This window comes from Lactuca saligna, chromosome 4, assembly GCF_052625555.1.
Source record: "Lactuca saligna cultivar CGN05327 chromosome 4, ASM5262555v1, whole genome shotgun sequence".
NCBI classification, from domain to species: Eukaryota; Viridiplantae; Streptophyta; class Magnoliopsida; order Asterales; family Asteraceae; genus Lactuca; species Lactuca saligna.
This window is the reverse complement of record NC_136420.1, coordinates 3,117,579-3,142,722: the sequence shown is the minus strand read 5'-3', so window position 1 is coordinate 3,142,722 and position 25,144 is coordinate 3,117,579. Positions and strand designations below refer to the sequence as shown.

The window sequence follows — 25,144 nt, the reverse complement described above, 5'->3', positions numbered from 1 at the left end:
GAATTTTTTGTAAACTAGTTCATAAATGGTTGTATTTACATTTTTATACCAATATATGTGTAAAAAGTATGTCATTTAATTTTGTAAACTATTCCATAAATTTTATAAAAACCATTTCAATGGAATAACTATTTGAGAATTTTTATAATAATAAAATTTTATTAATTAAATTAAATCGAAAAACTGATTAGAAAGTTTTAACCATTGTGATCTATATATGGTAAAATATGTATAAAGTGAAAAATCAAAATGTGACAAAAGATTGAAGAATTCTTGAACCCAAAGCTTCATATACCGGTCACCAACTAGTGTGTTTCAGGCTTGTCATCTAAGCAAACACCCACTTCACCTTTTTATCATTTTATCATTTTAAGTTTTTAACAAAGTTCTGATTAGTCTGATATGATCATATGATATGGGTTCTTTTCAGTCACCCATGGCCACTAGAACCACCGCGATGCTCGAGACACCCTGCGGGTATCTTCTTCAAGAATTACAAGTAAGTTTCTCTGCAGCCTTAACATTGAATCTCACCCTCCTTTGTATATATGATATGATCAGTGCTTACTAATCTTTATGAGTGACAGATGATTTGGGATGAAATTGGCGAAGATGAATTCGAAAGAGAAAAGGTTCTGGTTGATCTCGAGCATGAATGTCTTCAAGTTTATCGAAGAAAAGTCGACAATGCAAACATGTCGAGGGCGCGTTTACATCAAGAGTTGGCTGATTCGGAAGCTCAATTTACTCATCTGCTTTTGTCACTCGATGAACGCTCGCTTCCTACAAGGGTAATAAATCCTTCCTCTGCTTTGAATACCTTTTACATTCTTTTTACTAAAAATCGGAGTTTTGTTTACCGTAGCCGGAGAAAATGGCCGGAGCTCTGAAAGAACAACTCGGGGCGATTGCGCCGGCGTTAAAGAAATTGCAATTGAGAAAGGCGGAGAGAATGAAACAGTTCCGAACAGTTCAGTCGCAGATTCAAAAGATTTCTGCGGAAATTGCAGGTCAATCTGAATATGACGATTCGTTACCTGATGTTATTGTAAATGAAAACGATCTATCGCTAAAGAAACTTGAAGAATATCAAATGGAGCTTCAAAGACTCCATGCCGACAAGGTACACAATCCTTCATTGCTAATTAATCACTAAAATGGTGGTTTGCTAATTCAAGTTATTGTTTCTTAAAAGAATGACAGGCTCGAAAGGGTGAAAAACTACATAAACACGATTCAGAAGTTGTCGAGTACGTTAGGAATGGATTCATCGATGATCATAACAAAAGTGCATCCGAGCTTGAACGATTTATCGGGTCTCACCAAGAACATGAGTGATCGTATTTTAGATAAACTCAATAGCACGGTTGAATCCCTTGAAGCAGAAAAGCGTTCGCGGATTGAAAAGGTTAATTTTGATCAAGATTCTTGGAACTGGACGTTTGATCTAAAGAGTCAAAGCATATGATCTTGATCCAATAACAACTTTCGATGTGTTTGCAGCTTCGAAATCTTGGGAATTCTTTGAAAAAATTATGGGATCTAATGGATACACCTTACATAGATCGAGAATTATTTTCACACATTTCTGGTTCAACGTCGTCTTCGACCAATATCTCTGCTCCTGGAAGTCTCGCCATCAAGATGATCGAGCAGGTTTGCATAGAGTTCCGATCCATGATAATGATTAAATGATATTGATATATAATCAAAGCATTGATACTTTTTAGCGACACTTTTTGTGAAAATGTTTCAGGCAGAGGCTGAAGTTGAGAGATTAGATGAATTGAAAGCGAGTAAAATGAAAGAAGTTGTTGTAAAGAAACAGAGTGAGGTCGAGGAGATTTGCAGGCGATCGCATATGGAGGTCCCGTCGTTATCTGAGACTGACCATATTCTTAATTCGATAAGCAGAGGTTAGATTTTTGAAACAATCGTCTAATTCTACTCTAAAAGATCAAATTTTAAAGAGTAAATTACACAAATGGTCCCTATGGTTTAGGGTAATTTGCGTGTTTCATCTCTAACTTATTTTTTAACTCGGAAAGTCCCTATTATTTGTTTTTGTTACGCGTTTGGTCCCTATCTTACCTAAAAAAACTATTTTGACCTTGATTTTTTTAATTTATTTCAATAAACACACCCCAACTTCATCTTACTCAAGGTCAATTTTTTTAGGTAAGACATGGATCAAGCGCGTAACAAAAATAAATAGTAGGGACCAAATGTATAACAAAAGCAAACAGTAGAGACCCTCCGAATTAAAAAAAAAAAAAAAAGTTAGAGACGAAGCGCACAGATTATCCTAAATTATAAGGACCATTCGTGTAATTTACTCAATTTTAAATCAAAATGACGGGCTAATGTTTAAGGCAACTTTGTTATTATTATTATTATTTTTTTTAAAGTTTTGACAATTTAACTTGTTAAATTTGTTTATATATCACAATTAGTAGGTGATAATGATAATATATAAATATATATTTAACAAGTTAAATGGTCGAATATATATATATATATATATATATATATATATATATATATATATATATATATATATATATATATATATATATAGAGAGAGAGAGAGAGAGAGAGAGTTACGTTCAATTGAGACGGTCTAATTTTGTGAGACCGTGAGACGCATTTTTTTTTTATTTTTTTTTTATTTTTTTAGTTAATTCAAGTTCCGAAAATAATATTAAAATTTTTTTTTTCCATTTATTTTGCATTTTAAAATTATTTTTAAAATATGTACAGGGTAATATTCTATGTAGAATATTTCACGTATTTTTCAAAAAAAAAAAAGGATTTTTTTTATTTTTTTTAGTTAATTCAAGTTCCAAAAATAATATTTAAAAAAAGAATTTTTATATTTTTCCATTTATTTCGCATTTTAAAATTATTTTTTAGAATATGTCAGTGTAATATTCTATTTAGAATAATTCACGTATTTAAAAAAAAAACGGGATTTTTTTTATATATTTTTATTTTTTTAATTATTTATTATTTTTTTTAGTTAATTCAAGTTCCGAAAATAATATTTAAAAAAAGAATTTTTGGATTTTTTCCATTTATTTTGCATTTTAAAATGATTTTTAGATTTGGTATCACGGTCTCATAAAATTAAAATGGTTTCAAATGAACCTGAACCTATATATATATATATATATATATATATATATATATATATATATATATATATATATATATATATATATATATATATATATATATATATATATAGTCTAAATTTAACAATTTTTTTAACAAAAAATTTAAAACTTTTTATAATTTCTTAGAACATGTTTATGACATATTTTTTTTCTATAGGTTTTCTGATACAATGTTTTAAACTTTGCTTATAATTTTTTTGAACTATTTTTATATTTTCATATAATTTTAATACAAATTCTTTTAAAGCAAATATTTTATAAATGTTCTTACAAGTTTTTAATTTTTTTTTTTCATTTTCGTATATTTTTTTATAACTTTCATACAGTTATTTCTAAACTTTCATTTATAATATTTTTTAAAGTTTCTCACAGATTTTATATGACAATTTAGTATTTTTTTTATAACATTTTAAAATACTTTCATTAAATACTAGCTAAAAACGTTGTATTAAAAAAATTAAAGTTTATAAACTTCTAACTAAAAAGTATTAAAAAGTTATAATAATTTTAAAACATTTACATTATATAGATTTTTTTTTTTGTTTTTTTATTTGCTAAGTAATATTTTCTTTTTATATTTTTAAAAGACCATCCACACTTATTCTTACATATTTAATTTATTTAATTTTATTGTTGGAAACTATTTTAAAAATATTGTTTATGCTTAAAAGAAAAAAAAAAAAAAAATATATATATATATATATATATATATATATATATATATATATATATATATATAAGAGGCTATATATAAAATTTCACAAAACAAAAACATACTTATTAATTAAAAAGTAAAGTTTAGAATTGATAATATTTAATTAATATTTAGAAAATTATGGATATCTTAAAAATAACGTTTGAAAAAAAATTATACCAACAAATATGAAAAATAAATCGCTATTAAAAGTAGGGGCAAATGTCTTATCAAGATAATTAACTTTTTTTTGCTCAAATGTAGACAACATTCTGTTTATACACATTTAACCATTTAACTTGTTAATGTATTCAATATTACCATTGTGACTATCATAGTTGGTGATAATGGTAATATGTAAATAAATATAATAAATTAAATAGTGAAACGTGTACAAAAATATAAAAAATGCTTAAATGTGAGCAAAGCGACAAAGATAATTATCATTATAAGTTATCTTCCCATTACTTATAAGATGGGCCCTTAATATATATATAAGAAATAAATAAATTAAAGAATGAATTGTGGATTTATAAAAATTGAAGGCTAATTATATTAACTTTTGAAAAAATGATTTTGGAAAACAAATTGATATGTTTTATCAGGGCTGAAACTGTATATATCCGTTTATATAAAACATTCGCTTATGGAAGAATCGAACCGACGTGCACTCAAAACAAAGAAAACGTTTTATCCGGCTAAACGAAATGATAAATAATCTCCTCTAATATATACATATACATATATATATATATATATATATATATATATATATATATATATATATATATATATATATGTGACATCCCCATTTTCACGGTCAGAAAAGATCGATTTTGTTTATGCTTTATAAAAATCAGAGTACTTCTTTTCATAAAAATATTGCGGAATTTGTTCCCAGAATAATACGATAAATACGTTATCAAAATATTTTCGAATAAACGTATTTTATTTATGTTAAAATGTTTGGGATGTCATCGTCAATACAGAAATACAAGCATAAACGGAACATACATTTATTTACACTAGTGATCTACATCTCTTTAAATCTCTCAGTGTATTGTGACTTCATATCAACACCTGTGATATAAATAAACTGAGTGGGTCAGATTGGGAAACCTAGTGAGTATATAGGGTTTTCAACCCACAATAGTATAATTATTATGTTTAAACAATCAAACAATCAACCCAATTACCCATCTCCATTATCTTCTTTTAGTTTTCCCTAAAGATATTATCTCAAGGGTCATCTCCTATATCATATTTACTTCTCATCTCCTTACATCGTATTTCCTTATATGATTATTCCTACGAACTTTACCTAATGATCATCGCCTACATTGCATAAACAATACTAATTCGGGGATTACTCCCTCAATATGTGTCTAGCAAGGGTTAGGGTATCATCGCATGATTATGCAGCCACAACATTACATGGACTTGTAAATCATGATAAGGGTTAGTCTATCATCGCATGAATACGTAGCCACATCATCGCCTGGACTCGTAATTCATAATAAGGGTTAGACTATCATCGCATGAATACGTAGCCACAACATCGCCTGGACTCGTACTTCATAATAAGGGTTAGACTATCATCGCATGAATACGTAGTTACAACATCGCCTGAACTCGTAATTCATCACCTACAGGTTATGAGCCTGCTGGTGTTTCCACGGGGTTGTCTATAATAGTCCGTGGTCACCATCTATACTCTGGTAGATGACTACATCTCCAAATTGTCGGACAAGATTGTAGTATCCTACATCACCGATTCATAATCACCTATCTATCCTCACCTAATTATCATCACCTATCTCTCATTATTTTATTTCATCACTCACCAACTATTTCATCTACCCATGTTTTATCCCAACATATTTGTAGATATAAAATAAATATACAGTTTAAATCATTTAAAACATGTATAAATCATTCATTAGACAACAAGTATTCAGATAATATGCACACATAGCATGTAATTTCTGTAAAATACTTCATATCTATGTGTAAGATGAAAGTAACTATGCACTCACTTGATTAGGTGGTGAGTCGACACTCGGACAGCACTTCGTTGCTCTTAAAACAATTTCCTTGACAAAACAGCGGGTTTTTTGCAAAACCGGGCTTCGCTGGAGCAGCGTTTCCCGAGCCGAAAGGCTCTTTTCTCGAAGCCGTCGGGTGCTCCGGGGCTTCCGCCTTGTGCTAGGGAGTTACCCTAGGCTTTGGGGGGTTAGGGAGGCTTAGAGAGAGAGTTTAGAGAGAGAAAGAAGAGGGTTAAGGGGTGAGGAAATGAGGGAACCCGACACCTCTATTTATAGGGTGAAATCCTGACGGAATTGCCGAGTTGGTTTACTGACTCGTCGAGTCAGTGCCACGTGTCATCACCTGATGGCTTTCCTTGGAGAGAAAGCCTTGGCCCATATTCAGCCACGTCACCCTTTTTGCAGCAGCACCCTGCTGACTTCTAAACCTCGTAACTTTCGCATACGAGCTCCGTTTTCGACGTTCTTTATATCTACGCGTAGGTAAAATCAAGATCTACAACTTTCGTTTAGACTCCATCGGCTAATTCTCGACCGATATCAAATTTAACAGTAGGAGGTGTTTAGACTGTTAAATGACCGCGAAGAATTCATAACTCCTTCATACGGAATCCGTTTTCGTCCATATTTTTACCGTTAAGTTCCTATTAATGAGATCTTCAACTCTCATTTAGGTCATGTAAGCCAAAAACCGCTCGAGCTAAAATTCGAGTTTCGGGCTGTACACTGCTAAGCCGAATCTTAAAAAAATCATAACTTCTTCATACAAAGTCAGATTTCGACGTTCTTTTTATGGATTTTCTCGGTTTAACATATTCTACGACTTTCGTTTAGATCACTAAGGCTAAAAAGTCATCCATCATAAATTCACAATTTACGCTTCCCGGTGCCGTGTTGGTTCCGTCGCGAAACTTCGACGGACCATAACTTCTTCGTTATAACTCGGATTTCGGCGTTCTTTATATGTATGGAAACCTTGTGAGATATTCTACAAATTGGTTAAGATTATTAATTCTAAATAATATTTTGTCGAAAAGTCGTTTTCGACCTCTATTGCCTCTAAATTGACTAGCCCGGATCTGAGGGCGTTACAATATATATATATATATATATATATATATATATATATATATATATATATATATATATATATATATATATATATATAGGGTTATGTTCAAATGAGAACACAATTCAATGTGAGAACGTGAGAACAGTACTTTATGTTATTATTCTACTATGAATTTAATATGTATAGTATTGTAGTAATTATAATATGAATATATTCAATTTTATATTGCTATTCTACTATAAATTTTTATATATATGTAGTAATTTAGTAAATTCTAATGTGAATGTTAAATATGTGATTGTTCTTATATTCAGTGATGAATAATGTCATAAAGTTATACATACAAAATTTTAATGTGAATATTAATGTGTGATTGTTCGTATATTTGTTGATGAATAATGTTATATCGTTGTATATACAAAATTCATAGTAGAATAGTAACATAAAGTAGTGTTCTCACGTTTTCACATTAAATAGTGTTCTCATTTGAACTTAACCCTATATATATATATATATATATATATATATATATATATATATATATATATATATATATATATATATATATATATATATATATATATTCATTTGAGACCATTCTAATTTTTTGAGACCGCGAGACCAAATCCAAAAATACTTTTAAAATGCAAAATAAATGGAAAAATCCAAAAAAAAAATTTAATATTATTTTCGGAAGTTGAATTAACTAAAAAAAATTAAAAAAATCCCGTTTTTTTCTTTTTTAAATACGTGAAATATTCTAATAGAATATTACACTGACATATTTTAAAAAATAATTTTAAAATGCAAAATAAATGGAAAAATCTAAAAATTCTTTTTTTAAATATTATTTTCGGAACTTGAATTAACTAAAAAAAAATCCCGGTTTTTTTTTAAAATACGTGAAATATTCTAATAGAATATTACACTGTACATATTCTAAAAAATAATTTTAAAATGCAAAATAAATGGAAAAATCCAAAAAATCCGTTTTTAAATATTATTTTCAGAACTTAAAAGAACTAAAAAAATAACAAAAATAAAAAATGCGTCTCACGGTCTCACAAAATTAAGCCGTCTCACATGAACTTAACCCTATATATATATATATATATATATATATATATATATATATATATATATATATATATATATATATATATATATATATATATAAGTTGACTAACACTCAGGCCTAAGATCATTCCATATAACTTTATTACTCCCTCCGTCCCAAATTGATAGTCTACTTTTGATTTTTAAGTCTTTTTTTTTTAACTTTGACCTTAAATATTTTTATTTGTATTATATCTTACTTGATAAAACTTATAATAATGAAAAAACATTTAAAATACAATCCATTCATATATTTTGCATCAAATATTATCTATCAAAAACAAAAATGTTTAAGGTCAAAGTTGAAGAAAAAAGATTTCAAAAACTCAAAAGTGGACTATCAATTTGGGACGAAGATAGTATAATTTTACATCACAAGTAATCTACACGAGCAAACAATAAAAAGTGAGTTACCGTCCTACCGCGCTTCACCTTTTTGGGTGATGAAACTCAATCAAATGTTCATCAAGTGCACTACAAACTATCATGTTATGCTGTACCAACCCAAAGGGGTCAGGTGTGCGGCTGAATAGGGCTCAAAAAATAATATCCAAATTTTTAGACAAATTACGTAATTGATAATTTAATATATATATATATATATATATATATATATATATATATATATATATATATATATATATATATATATATATAGTAAGGTGCTTTATTTGAATTATATATATATAAGTGTCTAATACCTTAATATTTGAATAATATATATATATATATATATATATATATATATATATATATATATATATATATATATATATATATATATATATATAATTCAAATATTAAGGTATTAGACACTTGGTTTGGTTGGATAAAAGCACCTTACTTCTTTATAGAGTACGCTGGTTCGGTTCTTGTATCATCCAATAACTTTACTCGATGTGTATACTTGTACATTGACTGTAGGTATAATATATTATATTGTAAAACCTAGGGGTGTGCACCAAACCGTACAAACCGCATAAACCATCCGCACCGCACCACACCGCACCGCATAACGCGGTTTAAAACATATGCCGCACGGTTTGTGGTTTTTAGTTACAAAACTGCGGTTCAAACCGCACCGCGCCACTATATATATATATATATATATATATATATATATATATATATATATATATATATATCAAACCGATTTAGTATAAAATAATTAAAGAACATAACAAATTTAGTCATACAAATGAAAAAATGGATCCAAGCAGGATGCAAATTTCAAAATTTTGTTTAAGTGAATTTGATGTGAATTCGCTTAATAAATTACATATTTTTGCTAATTAATTTTTCTATATTTTAATTGTACTTAGAGCATGTACAATATATTGTTTAAAATGTATATAGATATTATGTTTGTTATTCATCTTCTAGTCTCAGGTAAAAACATACTTTACAAACATTTCAAACAGTCTAAGTATTCCATTTGATTATTATATTCGAAAAACGTTATGTCACACCCCAAAACCACGAACGGCGGAAACGTTCAGGGGTGGAGGACGTCATGTACAATATCACAACAGTGTACTATAATAAACAAGCAACAACATCATCCATTGCATTATAAGTAAAGTTTTAATACATGTGTGTTTCTTTCATTGTAGTAAGACACCAAAAATATACAATCAAAATAAAAGACGAGACTTGTCTGCTCCGTCTTCTCAAAACCTGGCCTCCGTACCTGTCTACTGATGACCTGAGAATACAAGTTATTTTGAAAGCGAGTATCAGCTTTAAAGCTGGTGAATTCATAAGTATATAAGTGTCATTGCCTTGTTTGTGAAAATCTATTATAAAGGCCATGTAAATCGTTAAATGAAAATGTTGATGTACGTATGAAAAACCCTAGAAAATCCCTTATTTCCTATCAGTTTGAGATGTAGTCTTCTACCAAGACCCGAATGTTTTGTAAGTAAAATGATAGTTTTCCTTTAATTGTTTAGTACTAATGTACTTAGTCTAACTCATCATTTATGTGAAAGAATCACAAAATAAAGTAAACAGGAAAATGTACTACTGTAAGTGTTGTCACTAGGTACTAGGACTAACACATCATATGTAACTGTTATCCCAAGGTACTAGGGTTAACACGACCTATATAACCTAATGAACATCCGAAGATTTGTCCACTCACCCTCTGTAGCGGCAGCAGGGTGGAAGGGGGGGGGGGGGTTAATCCCATAACAACGTTAACCTAATGATCATCCGAAGAGTTTCATCTCATCCTCTGTTGCAACAGGAGATGGAGGAATGGTTAGTTCCGTAACTGATGCCTAATATCAGAAACAACCTTAGATATCCGTAGATATTCATCACCCAGTGTTGCTAACAGCTGGGTTCTGGAATGGTTAGTCCCGTATAGACATCCCATTGAACTGGGATAGGTAGGAAAATTTACACCGAAGGTACGAATAAATCTTCCTAATAACTCTAGGTACAAGTATCCACGTAAGTGAGTACAGGATAATGTATCTAAGTAACAGTATTCATGTATGGTATTCATGTATCATGTAGGTATATGTAAACGTACTCATGTATCATGTAATCAAATGTAAAGGTACTCATGTATCAGGTAATGTACTGGTATAGACTCATGAATGAACTGACTCTTGTGTGATTCCTTGTAATAGGAATTATGTTTGATATCTCCAAATTATCCCTATGATAATTTACTGGAAGGTAATTGGTTGTTCAAGTAGGTTTATACACTCTTACTACTCAAGGATGTGAGAAACTACATGAAAACTATAAACTATAACATCAATACATATATAAGAATATAAGTGTACATGCATAGTTTAGTTCAATAATGTAAAATGGTTTTATAAGACATCTTATGGGTTTTGAACAATAATTAACAATGACTTGATGTCATTTTAATATACATTTCAAAGGTAAAACAATAGATAACAATGCGTTTTTAAGATTTAAAACCATTTCATGCATCACATTTTGTAGTTTGTGAAATCTGTTTAAATGACAAACACAGTTATAAAATACATAACAATGATTTAATAACATGTTTGTTTGTACTTGTATTCCCCCCCCCCCCCCTTTAAAGCATTTAAAATCATTTAAAACATTGATTAGGGGTATGAACTCACCTGTAGTTGGTGATTGGAACGAACTAAACGGTATAGGATGGCTAGGTGTCAAGCGACGACTTGTGCACACACCACGATCCTAATGAACATATAATCACACATATATGCACTCAATTAGACATAAATGACTAATTGATAATGTTTAAGACATCCTAGACATAATAAACACTTTATATAAGTGTTTTAAGCCTTAAGGATTGCATCTAAGCTATAGTGGGACAGGGTATTTGTGTTTAGGGTTTCCAAAGGACCCTATATGAGAGTTTACTCTCCATAGACCATCACACATGGAGTTTACGGTTGTAAACTCTTGAGTTTACGGCCGTAAACTCCCAAACATGTGTGTTTGGTGTGTTTTGAAGTCCCAAATGCTTTCTAGAATTATTCTTACTTAGTGGCTAAGTCCTTGGAAGGGTTTAAGGTCTAGAAGTACTCTAATCAAGAGTTTATGGACCTAAGGCCATTCCCCTTAGAGTTTACGGCCGTAAACTCTAAGTATATGGTGTTTTTGTTGTTTTCAAGCCTCTTGCATTTGAAGGACATGTTCTAGACAATTGTTTAAAGATAATGAGAACCCTAGGCACACTTTGGTGCCATTCTTTTGAGTTTACGGCCCAAGAGCATTCTCTTGGCCGTAAACTCACTTTGATGAGTGATTTTTATGTACTTTGGTTCTTCATTTTTGTGGGAAACAATTCCATGAAGGGGTCTAGGGCTTTAGGTGTCTTGAAAACACCCTTTTGTCCATTTCTATGGAGTTTACGGCCTAAGATTCACTTGGGCCATAAACTCACTTTTGTTTGTGTCTTTTGATGTGTTTAAGGCCTTATACTTCATGGGAAAATAGTCTAGATAAAAGCCTTAAAGTCCTAGAGCCCTTAAATCATCATTTGGTGTTTGATTTTTGGAGTTTACGGCCTAGGATTATCTAGGGCCGTAAACTCCCAAACTTGGGTGGATTTTGGTTGTTTTCTTGTCCCTAACATACATACATATGAGTCTAAGGCTTTATCATAACACAAGGGTCGGTTTTGGCTTTGTTTCGGGAGTTTACCACCCAAGTACACCTTGGGGTGTAAACTCCTAGATCTCATGTTTTAGCCTTCTAAATCATGTTATAGACACATATAAAGCTTTCTAACATTACTATAAAGAGTTACTCACATTTTGGTATAAAAACCCGAAGATCCGTCAGAGAGAAAATGGCTTTTCTCTAGTCGGAAATGTGAATAATGAATGCATTTGATTCAGAAATCTATTTATAGTCCTGAGATATTTTGGCAGAAAATATTTTTATTCCTGAAATGATCCCTAATAAAATAGAGTGTTGGAATAACAGTGTTGCACAAAACCCTAGTGCACCCACTCTCCTGATATTTCCTGAAGTATAAACCTTGAATTACTCAAACTTACGCAAAAGTCTGAAAATTAACTGTGACTGCTATAATTCTATTGAAGTGATATAGTTTGTACAGAATGGAAATTTCGGGTTGTCACACGTTATATGATACATAATAAGTTAATATTTATATACTCATATTAAAATTTGAAAAGTCGCCTACCAAACTGCACCAAAACCGCACCGCACCGCATAACGCGGTTTGGAACCTTCGTGGTACGGTTTGCGGTTTCCAATAATTTCAAACCGCACATGCGGTTTCCAATAATTTCAAACCGCACATGCGGTGCGGTTTGTGGTTTTACCTCCAAACCGCACCACGAACACCCGTAGTAAAACCTATCTCTTTAGTAAAAAACTTAATTTTTTTTCGTTAAAAAGTTTTTTAAGCCATGTTTTTTATCGAAAAAAATAACTGAATATAGCGTTTTTCACGATTTTTCGTCTTATTTCCATAGAGATCAATGTTGATATATAAAAACAAACATCTTTTTTTGAAAAAAAAAACCCACTTTATTATGTTGTTTTTTTTCAATATCTAAGTTTATGTTTATCCAAAAAAACTAATTATACAAAAAATCTCAATTTTTTGTCCTCTATTAATAAACATCATCATCGAGTAAAAAAGATCTTGATTAGTTCAGATTCACACTGTGAATCTAAACTGTAAATATTTCAATTTTAACATTCACAATGTGAATATAACTTAGAGCATTAGGTATGGGTCACGTTATAACACTAAGTTCATATGCCACCTCATCCATAACACCACCATAACACCAAGGAGGAAATGGTGTTCCCCGTGTTATAACATGTTAAGAAGTAGAGAGAGAAAGAAAGAAAATGATTTGATTGGTTGATAAAGAGCAACAACCAATTAAACTTCCCGTTGCTTCTTGTGCTCGTCACAACAAGATATGCCATAACATCCTCTTAACAAGAAGCAGGGGTGGTGTTCATCTTGTTATAACTAGGTTATGAGGTGCCACATCAGCAAAAATAGCACTTCTCGTTGCCCATACCGTATACTCTTAGTATTTCAACTCTTTAATCATTCACAAATTAAGTGAAATTCATATATGAATCGAAAAATATTTCTATGTAGTTTTATAATATTTTAACGTTTTTATTACTTGTAAATTAGTTTTGTAAAATCAACAAATGAATTTATTCATATTGTGAATCTAAACTGTATATAATTTAGGTTTCAAAATTTATAATTTGATTTTGGCTTATTATTATTCATCTTGTAAATCTGAGCACATTCACAATGTGAATTTGAACTGAAATTTCGATTTTTTTTAAAACATTAATATGAATATGTGTTTAAAGAATACCAAGAAATATGAATTTTGATATATTTATTAATTTTTTCTATAAAAAATAGACCTTAACTTTTTAAAAAACAAAGAAAATGAAGTAGGTTTTATTGAAGAAAAAAGTTCATTTTTTATATATCAATAGAGATCTCTATGGAAAGAGAACATAAAATGATGAATATCCGAATATTCGATTCCTTTTTCAATAAAAAGTGTGGCCTAAAAAATGAACTGATTTGTTATAATCCAGTGTATGTGCGTCCATTGTAGAAGTCTACAATCATTTTTTTTTTGCCGTTGATCGGTTTAAATTCTGCCACTTTTGATTGATTTATTGGTCTCTAAATTAATTAATTTCTCTCTCTTATATATATATATATATATATATATATATATATATATATATATAAGAGAGAGAGGGAGAGAGAGAAAGAAAGAAAGAAATAGAGAAAGAGAGAGCGAGAGAGAGAGGGAGGTAAGTTCAATTGAAAAATACTGAGAATAGAAGAATTATTTTTAATCAATCATTTATTTTTGCTGCAAAACGTTTCGGCATAACGGGCCGTCGGAGGATGAGTAATATTCATATATGAATATAAATATAAGTGTATTAATATATTAATCCACTACCTCCCTCTACTACCAACCACCGCCACCTCCGCTACCACCGCCACCTCCACAACCAATGACCACCAACGATCGCCACCTCCGCCACCACCCACAACCGCTATATTCATATATGAGTAACCACTTTCGTTATACTTATTCATATATGAATATAAGTTTTCATATATGCATACACTTATTCATTTATAAATTTACATATCCATATATGTATTCATATATGAATTTGACATTTTGTGTCGGTCCAATACGTTGGAGCGCTTAAGCGGTAGATTTGAAATGAGTGAGTTAGATTCATTCATTCAATTTCAACCTTTTTTTTTCCTTAATTGAACCATTATTTATATATATATATATATATATATATATATATATATATATATATATATATATATATATATATATATATATATATATATAAAGCTCAATTGCTTTTAAAATATATAATAATATTCCAAGTTACAAAAGTAGCACAAAGCTCAATTGCTTTTAAACTGTGTTTTTCACTTTGTTACAGTTTTGATCATTTGATCGGTTAACCCGGGTGTCTGCTAACATGACATGATGACATGTCTGTTTCGATGATATTGAATGCTGCGGTGTTAAAATTGATTTTTTTCCACAAAAAACACTCAATTAAAAAAAAAATTCTTCAATTTTGACGCTCTGCTTTTTTTGTTCGAGATCGAACATCATTTTTCAATTTTGTTGAATGGTGAAAAATTTTTATTTGAAACTGTATAAAATTTTTATTCATTTTAAATCGTATAAATACATTTTTTATTTAAAAACCTTTTTTTCTTTATAAATACAAGGTTTTTTTTACATTCAAACCATAATGTTTTGTATAAATATGTATTAGTTATTAAAAACCGTATTCTAGTTATCTATTAGTTCTTCATTTTGTAAGGAAAATTCTTCTTAACTTTATATTTAACTTTAGGATATTGCTAAAAAAATCTCTTAATGATAAGATATGGGTTTTCTAAATTTAACATATATTGTAATAGTTTATGTCTAAGAATCCATAATTAGAACAATATTATATAATTAATTAATATCATGAAAATCAAACTGATCATAAGCTTCAGAATAATAAAATATTGTCAATTATCGTTTATGAAGTATTATTTTTTTACATTTTTTGTTGTAGATTTTACACTTATTTTTATTTAAAATTATGTAATTCTCTTTTATATATATATATATATATATATATATATATATATATATATATATATATATATATATATATATATATATATATATATATATATATATCACCATCACATTTAACGTTCATTTGAGAGGTGAGAAATATAGAACAAATATCAAAATTTAAAGAGAATATTAAAATAGATGTAATAATGACGACATTTATCCTTTATAATTTTTTTTGAAAATTGAACTGAAAGATATGGCTTTCAATATTGTTAGTGGACATAGTGATTACATAGGGTTAATGACATAAATGTTTGGTTTTACATTTTTACGTATATTTGATTCATTAGAAGTTTTGCATTTTTGTTCAATTTTACCATTTTTGCAACTTTAGCGGGTAAAACTGAACATTTTTGCAAAAGTTCATGGCTTTAATGAACCAAAATAAAAAACCAAACATTTCCTTCAAACCTAAGACTTTAATGAACCATAAATACACAAATGGGTAACATTGAAAAAAAAATTGCAAACTTCCTAGTGTAACAAAACAAAAATATGCAAAAGGATAAAACTAAGCATTTCTTCAAAACTTAAAGGTTTTTATGTTATTAACGCTAATTACATACTTCCACCGTAAGTAAATTGTCCTTCAATAATTAAATGACCATTGAAAATTAAGTCATTATAGCATTTGAGAGTCTCACCGTGACATAATGGCCATTCAAAATTAAGTTATGATAGCATTTGAGAGTCTCACCGTGACATTCAAGATAAATATGATATGAGATGTAAAAATTCCATGGGTTGCAAATATGGTCTCTTGGTATTGAACAACTTCAAACCTCCAAATTCATTTTAAAGTTACATATTTAATATAAAACGTGGTTTTTATATAACTAATATATATTTATACATAACATTTTTAAAAATAAAAAAAGTTAATAAAAAACTTGTATTTAAACAAAAATATGGTTTTTAAATTAAAAAAAATGTATTTATACGGTTTAAATGGAAAAAAAAATAATGTTCGATTTTGAAAAAAAAAATATTGTCAAATTTGAGAAGAAAAATAAATAAAACAGTGTCAAAGTTGAAAAAAAAGTGAAGATTTAGTGTTTTTTATAGGAAAAAAAATTAGTTGTAGCATGTTAGCATGTTATGTCAACATGTAACATCATCAAAAACCAACACGTCATTATGTAAAGTTATTATATCACGTCAGTAGACAACCGAATTAACCGATAAAGTGGTCAAAATTGTAACAAATTGAAAAAAACAGTGTCAAATTTGAGAAAAAAAAATATAATGTGAAATTAGAATTTGGTGTAACTTAGTGGTGCTATGTTGTTTTCTGTATATTTAAAATTACAATTTCGACCTCTAACTTATGCTTCATACGTTACAATCTACCCTACCTCTAAATTTGTTTTACTAAATCATTTTTTAAAAGTTATATATTTAGCTTATCAATTTCTATAAATTTATACATTTCGTTTTCTTTATTAGTTTAATTTACGTTTTAGTTTTCTGATAATTCATTATATATATATATATATATATATATATATATATATATATATATATATATATATATATATATATATATATATATATATATATATATATAGGCCCATCTTTTATTCTTCACACATGACCTTCAAAATTAATGAACCGCCCATGGTGTTATGTTACATTAGTGGTGGAATTGGTACGGTATTAATTTGATTTTCCTTAAACCGTGTACCGTATCAACTATAATTGGTATAAAAAATTTTCTACCGGTATAGTAACAAGTATATTTGGTACCAATATATTTGGCTACCAACATGTTTGGTTGATACAAATTTGTAATGGTATGTATATCAATTTCTTTTAATTTTCTATTGTATGATTTTATAATAAGCAAATACATAAGATAATTTTGACGTTTAAAAAGAAATTAGTTACGTGGTTCTTTTAATTTACTCAAAAACTCTATTGAAGTAATGCTAAAGTAACGCTTTAATTTTGTGTTTTTAACGTGGTAAAAACCATTGACTAATGCGACCAAATAACCTATATAACACTCTTAAAACTGTAAACACTAAACACAATTAACATTGCAATATATGATTTTGTTATATATATATATATATATATATATATATATATATATATATATATATATATATACACAAAGATTGTTCAATTAGTACGATAGTACCAACCAAACATGTTGGCTATCAAATATATTGGCTACCAACTTTGCTGATTCGATTGGTAACATGTTTGTTGGTTTTTTGTGGTACAATTTTGACAACCCTATGTTACATTATTTCATAACATGTCATGTATTGTCATATCATCTAATCTACTGTTGGGCCATATAATGATTTGGATAACTTTTACCAACCCTCCCTCTGAATCCCTAAATTTTATAATAAAATTTTTGAACTATTTGCACCATAGGGAAGATGGACTACACGGATCTCCTAAAGAGCATGGATGAGCAAATAGCAAGAGCCAAAGACGAAGCTTCGAGCAGAAAAATGATTATGGAAAAGGTTGAGAAATGGGCGTTAGCACGAGACGAGGAACGATGGCTAGAAGAATATAACATGGTCAGTTACTTATCAATATTATAAAGCGTTATAATTTGTGTACGTACAAATATAATTTTCTTGTGTGTCTAGGATGAGAATAGATATACGGTTAGTAGAGGCGCTCACAAAAATCTAAAACGAGCGGAACGTGCTCGTAGTTTGGTCAACAAAATACCAGGTAAGATATAATTCAATCCCAATTCCAAAAAATGATACGGTCGGTCAAGATATAAAATGCCATATTAAATTTTAGCTTTGGATTGTACTTTTTTACCTTGACATCATGTATTTGTATATTTCTCTTGTCTTTTTATTGAATACGAATAATAAATGACAAGGATATAATGAAAAATATGCAGCTTTAGTGGAGTCATTGATTTTGAAAACAAGGAGTTGGGAAGAAGAAAGGAAGAAGGTGTTTTTATATGACGAGGTATGATTAAATATACACCACTGAGATTTGACTTTTTACAAGTCAAGAATGATAAGTAATCCTTGGTTTGCTAGGTACCTTTACTCGCACTAATGGAAGAGTACAATATGTCGAGGCGTGAAAAAGAAGAAGAGAAACAACGACGTCAAAGGGTTAGTACTTAGTACGATCTTTTCTAACAAACAAGTGTGCATGGGTCCCTTTTTGTAAAAACTTATGTATGTTGGACCCTTATGTGCAAAACTAAATGATTTAAATGATACATAAATCTGATTTATTTTTGTAGGATAAAAAGATTGCTCAAAGTCAAGTAGTCGTTTTGCACGAGAGTGTGATGTGGACACGACCAGTCACGAGCTCTCATCGTGGCTTGGACCAAAGTATTGATGGCAACAAACGAAATTCCACAGGCATACAAGTAGAATCGAGCAACGAGAGATTATCTCATAAAAGTGCACCCTTTGTAAAGAATGAGAATGTATCTAAGAAACTTCAGCGTAGTCGTTTGGATCGCCGTTTTGGAGAAGATATGCCTTCAACTGTATCCTAATCTCCTTGACCATGCCTTACACAACCTTAAAGCATAACATTCATGTTTATTTGATGGAAATTTTTTTAATGATCTACATTTGTTTTATACTATTACTGTTAAATAATTGACTTATACATGTAAAAAGACTAGAACATTTGTAAATTGGCCAAAACTATATAGTAATTTGTGTGATATTCATAGATATCATTTATCGTAAAGGTTTTGGAATACTGTCACACCCCAAAACCTTGAATGGAGGAAACATTCTGGGGCGGAGAACGTCATGTACAGTATCACAACAATGAATAGTAGTAAACAAGCAACAACATCACCCATTGCATTAATAAAATAATTTCATACATGTGTGTTCTATCAAAGTTATAGATACCAAAAATATACATATCAAAATAAAAGATGAATCTTCAACGAACTCCATCTTCTCAAAAGCCTGGCACCTGTACCTGTCTAGTGGTGACCTGAGAATACAAGTTATTTTGAAAGCGAGTATCAGCTTAATGCTGGTGAGCTCATAAGTATATTAATGTATGAGTTTGTATGAAAACGTATGTAAAGTGTTCCGTAAGATGTTTTGTAAAATGTTTGAACTCTCCTAGAAAACCCTATGTTTCCTACTAACTGTAGCCTTCTACCAAGGCATCTAGTGTCTGTGCGTGTGTCTCTTGTTAGAGTGTGTGTTTTCCCAATTCTGGCTATCATTAACCAAAAATATAGTTACTACATTATCGTGCATCGTGTGAATATTCACGAAGTGAATGTAATGGGAAAATATTATCGTATCGTAGTATTTGTAATAAGTGACGACCGTGGTACTAACTACCTTATAACAAAAGGTGTTCCAAATAACATGTGATCGACCTATAGCCTGCTACCGACTCTAGTAAAACGCCGTAAGAAATGACATTTGGCACCCGTAGACCTGCAAGTCCCATTGTAGCGAGCATCAAGGTGTAGGATAGTCAATCCAATATAGATCTATACGAAAACTCATACGCTCCCCAACTAAGGAGATTCGGGATACAATAATGGTCATGGCAGGAAGTGCCATGACCCGCTCAATGGTTCACATAACTGCATAAATGTATATGCTAACTGAAAGTGTAATCTTTCTCTGTCTAGCCTGTGTGTACGAAATGTTCTGCGTGTGCTAGCTGTAATGTATGTCCTCTCTATCTAGCATGTATAGTGATGTACTGTGAGTACTACTCGAACTGACTCATGAATGAACTGACTCATTGTATGTTTCATTGTGCTAGTAATAGTATTTGTATCCTCCTATGCTACCCCTATGGTAACTTACTAGTGATGTAACTGGTACGTATGAACATGGAAGTATACCCTTGCTACCTAAGGGTACCGAATGAACTGGAAGATCCTTTATGACTATATATTCACACATGATATATAACTAATATTTAAATGACTTTTGGATGGGTACCCGATATCCCACCAGACCACATCTCAAGCGCGAAAAGGAAATAGGGTGGATAGCCTTACTAAGTCCTTTAAACATTCCTTATATAACTATACATACATAGACATGCAATTGATAATAAGTAAAACAGTAGTTTAAGCAAATGTATTTAATAAGTATAAGAACTTGTAAAACAGTTTGAAGTAAAACAGCTTGATAAACCATTTGAACAATAAGGAAATCACTAATTTTGTAGTTATTAATCACATGTGATTGATGTAATAACTATAAGCATTTGACTTGTATCCCCCCCCCCCATAAAAGCATTTAAAAACATTTAAACCATTGATTAAGGGGTATGAACTCACTTGAGGTGAGTGGATTGGATTGAAGTGTCGGATACGGTGCTAGGTGACAATTGAAGACTTGTACACACGCACGAGCCTAGTTATCATATAATGAACATATATATAACTAATTAGTCAAAGTGTAACTAATAAATTAAGTTGGGACACTCTAGAACATGAAAACACTTGGTTTCAAGTGTTAAACGTCATAAGGATCGCATCCAAGTGTTGGTAGGGCAAACTAGGGTGTTTGGAGTTCAAGGGTAAACTCCTTTGGAGTTTACGGTTTTGATGACCTTAATCCATGGAGTTTACGGCAGTAAACTCAAGGGTTTACGGTCGTAAACTCTACTCCTAGTAACCATGGGTTGTTTTCAGGTTCTACATGTCTTTTGAAGCATTTATACTTGGTGGTTTGGCCTTTGGAAGGGACTAGGGCAACAAAAACACTCCTTGGAGGAGTTTACGACCTCATGGCCATTTCCCTTTGGGTTTACTACTGTAAACCCTTATGGAAAAGGTTATTGCCATGTTTTCAAGTCCTTAACACAACTAGGAAATTGCCTAGGCTAGTCTTTAGGCCTAAGGAAGGATTTTGACCCATTTAAACATACTTTAGGGTGTTTACGGTTTTGGGAGCTCCCCAAACTGTAAACACCTAAAAATGGTGATCTTTGGTGATTTTCAAGGCTTATACACATCCATGAAAGGTTTAAACATGACAAGGAAAGCTTAAACATCAAACTAGAGATTAAATAAAGACTTAGGCACACTTTGGTGCCATCTTTGGTGTTTACGGCTCAAGAACCTTCTTGGACCGTGAAGACCCCAAGCCTTGTGTTCTTGGCATATTTCCTTGATGTTTACATGTAATACTAGTTAAAGAAGACTCAAGGATGGAAAAACTTACTATTAGGAGGCTTGATTTGAGCTAAAAGTCCAAGAACACTTAGTGTGTGTTCTTGGTGTTTTTGGAAATCTAAACAAAATACATAAATTATTGGATGAATAGATGCACAAACACTAGATTAAGCATTAAACCAACTTGAAATGGTTAGAACACTTACTAGTTTGAAGATCTAGAACAAAATCTAGGATGATAGTTGAAAGGATATTTTGGAGTTTACTCTTTTGGGATCTTAGGGAGTAAACACATAATAGCTAGTCTTGGGGAGTAAACTCATACATAGGTATGAGTTCACGGTTTTTAGGGGATTTTTCAACCCAAACGTAATAGTTTGGCCGCGAAATTCTAAGACACGTGGTGTTTGCGGTTTCTAAAAATCAAAACCCGAGACGGCACTTTCTTTCACCCGTTCGTTTAAAAATAATATTAAAATAATCAAACGAACATTAAATTTCTTAAAAATAAGAAATAATTACATTAACTTATGATAAGAAGGGGTTGACTTTTAGGATTTGACCAAATGGAAAATTCGGGTTGTCATCATCCCCCTGTTAAAGGGAATTTCGTCCCGAAATTAAAGTCTAAACAATAAAGTAGTTACAAATAACTAAGCGAAAAGATGAGGATATTTCAGTTTCATCTGATCATCACGCTCCCAAGTGAATTCCAGTCCTCGCTTAGCGTTCCAGCGAACCTTCACAATTGGGATACGGCTTTTTTTCGTCTGCTTGACCTCTCGGTCCATGATTTCTACTGGTTCCTCCACGAAGTTGAGGCTCTCGTTGATCTCGATCTCTTCGAGTGGAATAACAAGAGTCTCGTCAGACAGACACTTTTTCAAGTTCGATACGTGGAAGGTATAATGTACATTATTGAGTTCACGCGGCAAGTTAAGTTTGTAAGCCACTGGGCTGATTCTTGCGAGACTCTCGAAAGGCCCAATGTACCTTGGATTTATCTTTCCACGCTTTTCGAAGCGTATCAAGCCCTTCCAGGGTGAGACCTTCAATAGAACGCGGTCGCTCACCTGGAATCCAACGGTTTCCTACGTTTATCAGCGTAGCTTTTCTGTCGGTCTCTGGAGGCTTTCAATCGTTCACGGATCTGAACGATCTTCTCCGTCGTTTCCCGTATGATTTCCAAACCTGTGAGAGTGCTTTCAGTAACTCGTCCTCTAGCTAACTGGGTATCACCCACCTCAGCCCAGCACAGAGGGGATCTGCACTTTCGGCCATAGAGGGATTCGAATGGAGCAGCCTTTATGCTCGTGTGATAACTGTTGTTGTAGGAAAATTCAACAAGGGGTAAATGAGTATCACATGCTTTCCCACAGTCGATCACACAGGCTCGCAACATATCTTCCAAGGTTTGGATAGTTCTCTTACTTTGCCCGTTGGTCTGTGGATGATAGGTTGTACTCATGTCCAACCTAGTTCCTAAGGAACTTTGTAGTGATTGCCAGAACCTCGAAGTGAATCTACTATCTCTATCCGAGATAATGGATAAGGGAACATTGTGCAGTCTTACAATCTCCTTAATGTAAGTCCTTGTAAGCTTCTCCATCTTGTATGTTTCTTTGATCGACAGGAAGTGTGCAGACTTGGTCAGTCTATCGATGATGACCCATATGGAATCAAGTCCACCCGTCGTCTTGGGCAACTTGATTATGAAATCCATAGTTATTCGCTCCCACTTCCATTGCGATATCTCCGGCTGTTATAGAAGGCCGGAGGGTTTCTGGTATTCGACCTTTACCTTGGCGCAAGTAAGGCATTTACTCACGAAGGTAGCAATCTCTGCTTTCATGTTAGGCCACCAGTATAACATTTTGAGGTCCAGATACATCTTATCTGATCCCGGGTGCACGGAATAACGAGTGTTGTGTGCCTCGTTCATGACCACGTCTCTGAAACCTCCTAGGTTCGGGGTCCAGATCCGGTCCATGAAATAATAAGCTCCGCCATCCTTAACCTCCAAGTTCTTATCCATCCCTCTTAGGGATTCACCCGCCACATTTTCAGGCTTCAAAACATCAAGTTGAGCTGCCTTAATTTGGGTGGACAAGTGTGAATGGATAGTCATACTCAATGATTTGACTCTACGACCAGAATATTCTTTCCGACTTAGGGCGTCAGCTACTACATTGGCTTTACCTGGATGATAATGAATTTCGCATTCGTAGTCACTGAGTAGCTCGACCCACCGTCGTTGTCTCATGTTGAGTTCCTTCTGGTCGAAAATATGTTGCAGACTTTTGTGGTCTGTAAAGATAGTGCTCTTCGTACCGTAGAGGTAATGTCTCCAGATCTTCAGAGCAAACACAACTGCTCCTAGCTCAAGATCGTGGGTTGTGTAGTTGACCTCATGTGTCTTTAGATGTCTCGAGGCATAGGTGATGACCTTTCCCCGCTGCATCAGAACACATCTGAGCCCCTGATTCGATGCATCGCAATAGACTACGAAGTCTTCTATTCCCTCTGGAAGGGATAGTATTGGTGCGGTGCACAAGGCTCGTTTGAGCGTTTGGAACGCTCTCTCCTGCTTCTCTTCCCAGTCAAAGGCCACGCCTTTCTGGGTCAGTGTTGTAAGAGGCTTCGCTATGCGGGAGAAGTTCTGAATGAGCACACAAGATCATGATTTATTAAGTTAGAACTTAATAAGACACAATTTTACAATAAGTAAGTTGTCTTTGTGATGCAAAAATAGAAGGAAAAGAATGAGTATCTTACTTAGAACTTTTGAGTAAAGTAAAAGTCCAAGAGAAGGTTGAAAGTAGTGGGATCGGTGGTGCAAAAGAAGGGCAGCCCTTGACCCTTCTCTCACTTGAAAACAACCTATTTAGCGCAATTTTTGGGTCTTCGAAGGCAACATCACATGAGAAAGTATATGGGGTCTTTGGGGATGCTAAGATCGACGAAAGGGGGAAGGATAGGGCTGGAACGAAATTGAAATGAGGAGGGGAGGCAACTCTTCTTCTCCAAGATTTAATACAAAATGTTTTTTTTATAAAATTTAACATAGAAATATATTAAGTTTTAGCCAAAATAGTTATCATAAATGTGTAGTAGACATCAATACGATTTCCTTAGATATACAGAACACTTAAATCTAACTCCATATGAAGAAGTTATGATTGTTCGAAGTTTTGTGTTAAGCCCTATATGACAAAACGTGTCATAAAAAGTGAATCAA

The 25,144-nt window shown here is 31.7% G+C and overlaps 1 protein-coding gene across 1 annotated transcript; it reads left to right on the top strand.

Moving 5' to 3' along the window:
* The first annotated feature begins 356 nt into the window (after nucleotides 1–356).
* On the top strand, nucleotides 357–19,353 carry MAP65-8 (microtubule-associated protein 65-8). Its single transcript, XM_078988967.1, has 11 exons — nucleotides 357–499; nucleotides 588–791; nucleotides 866–1,123; nucleotides 1,196–1,408; nucleotides 1,504–1,656; nucleotides 1,757–1,916; nucleotides 18,168–18,319; nucleotides 18,392–18,479; nucleotides 18,661–18,734; nucleotides 18,809–18,886; nucleotides 19,021–19,353. The coding sequence occupies exons 1-11, from the start codon at nucleotides 416–418 to the stop codon at nucleotides 19,282–19,284; spliced, it is 1,728 nt and encodes a 575-aa protein (XP_078845093.1). The 5' UTR covers nucleotides 357–415; the 3' UTR covers nucleotides 19,285–19,353.
* Nucleotides 19,354–25,144: the final 5,791 nt, after the last annotated feature.

Excerpts from the sequence above, each read along its gene's own strand:
- MAP65-8 (XM_078988967.1), top strand. The coding sequence starts at position 416 with ATGGGTTCTTTTCAGTCACCCATGGCCACTAGAACCACCGCGATGCTC. Across the intron at positions 792-865 it reads AACGCTCGCTTCCTACAAGG|CCGGAGAAAATGGCCGGAGC; the intron begins GTAATAAATCCT and ends TGTTTACCGTAG. Across the intron at positions 18,887-19,020 it reads AGAAACAACGACGTCAAAGG|GATAAAAAGATTGCTCAAAG; the intron begins GTTAGTACTTAG and ends TTATTTTTGTAG.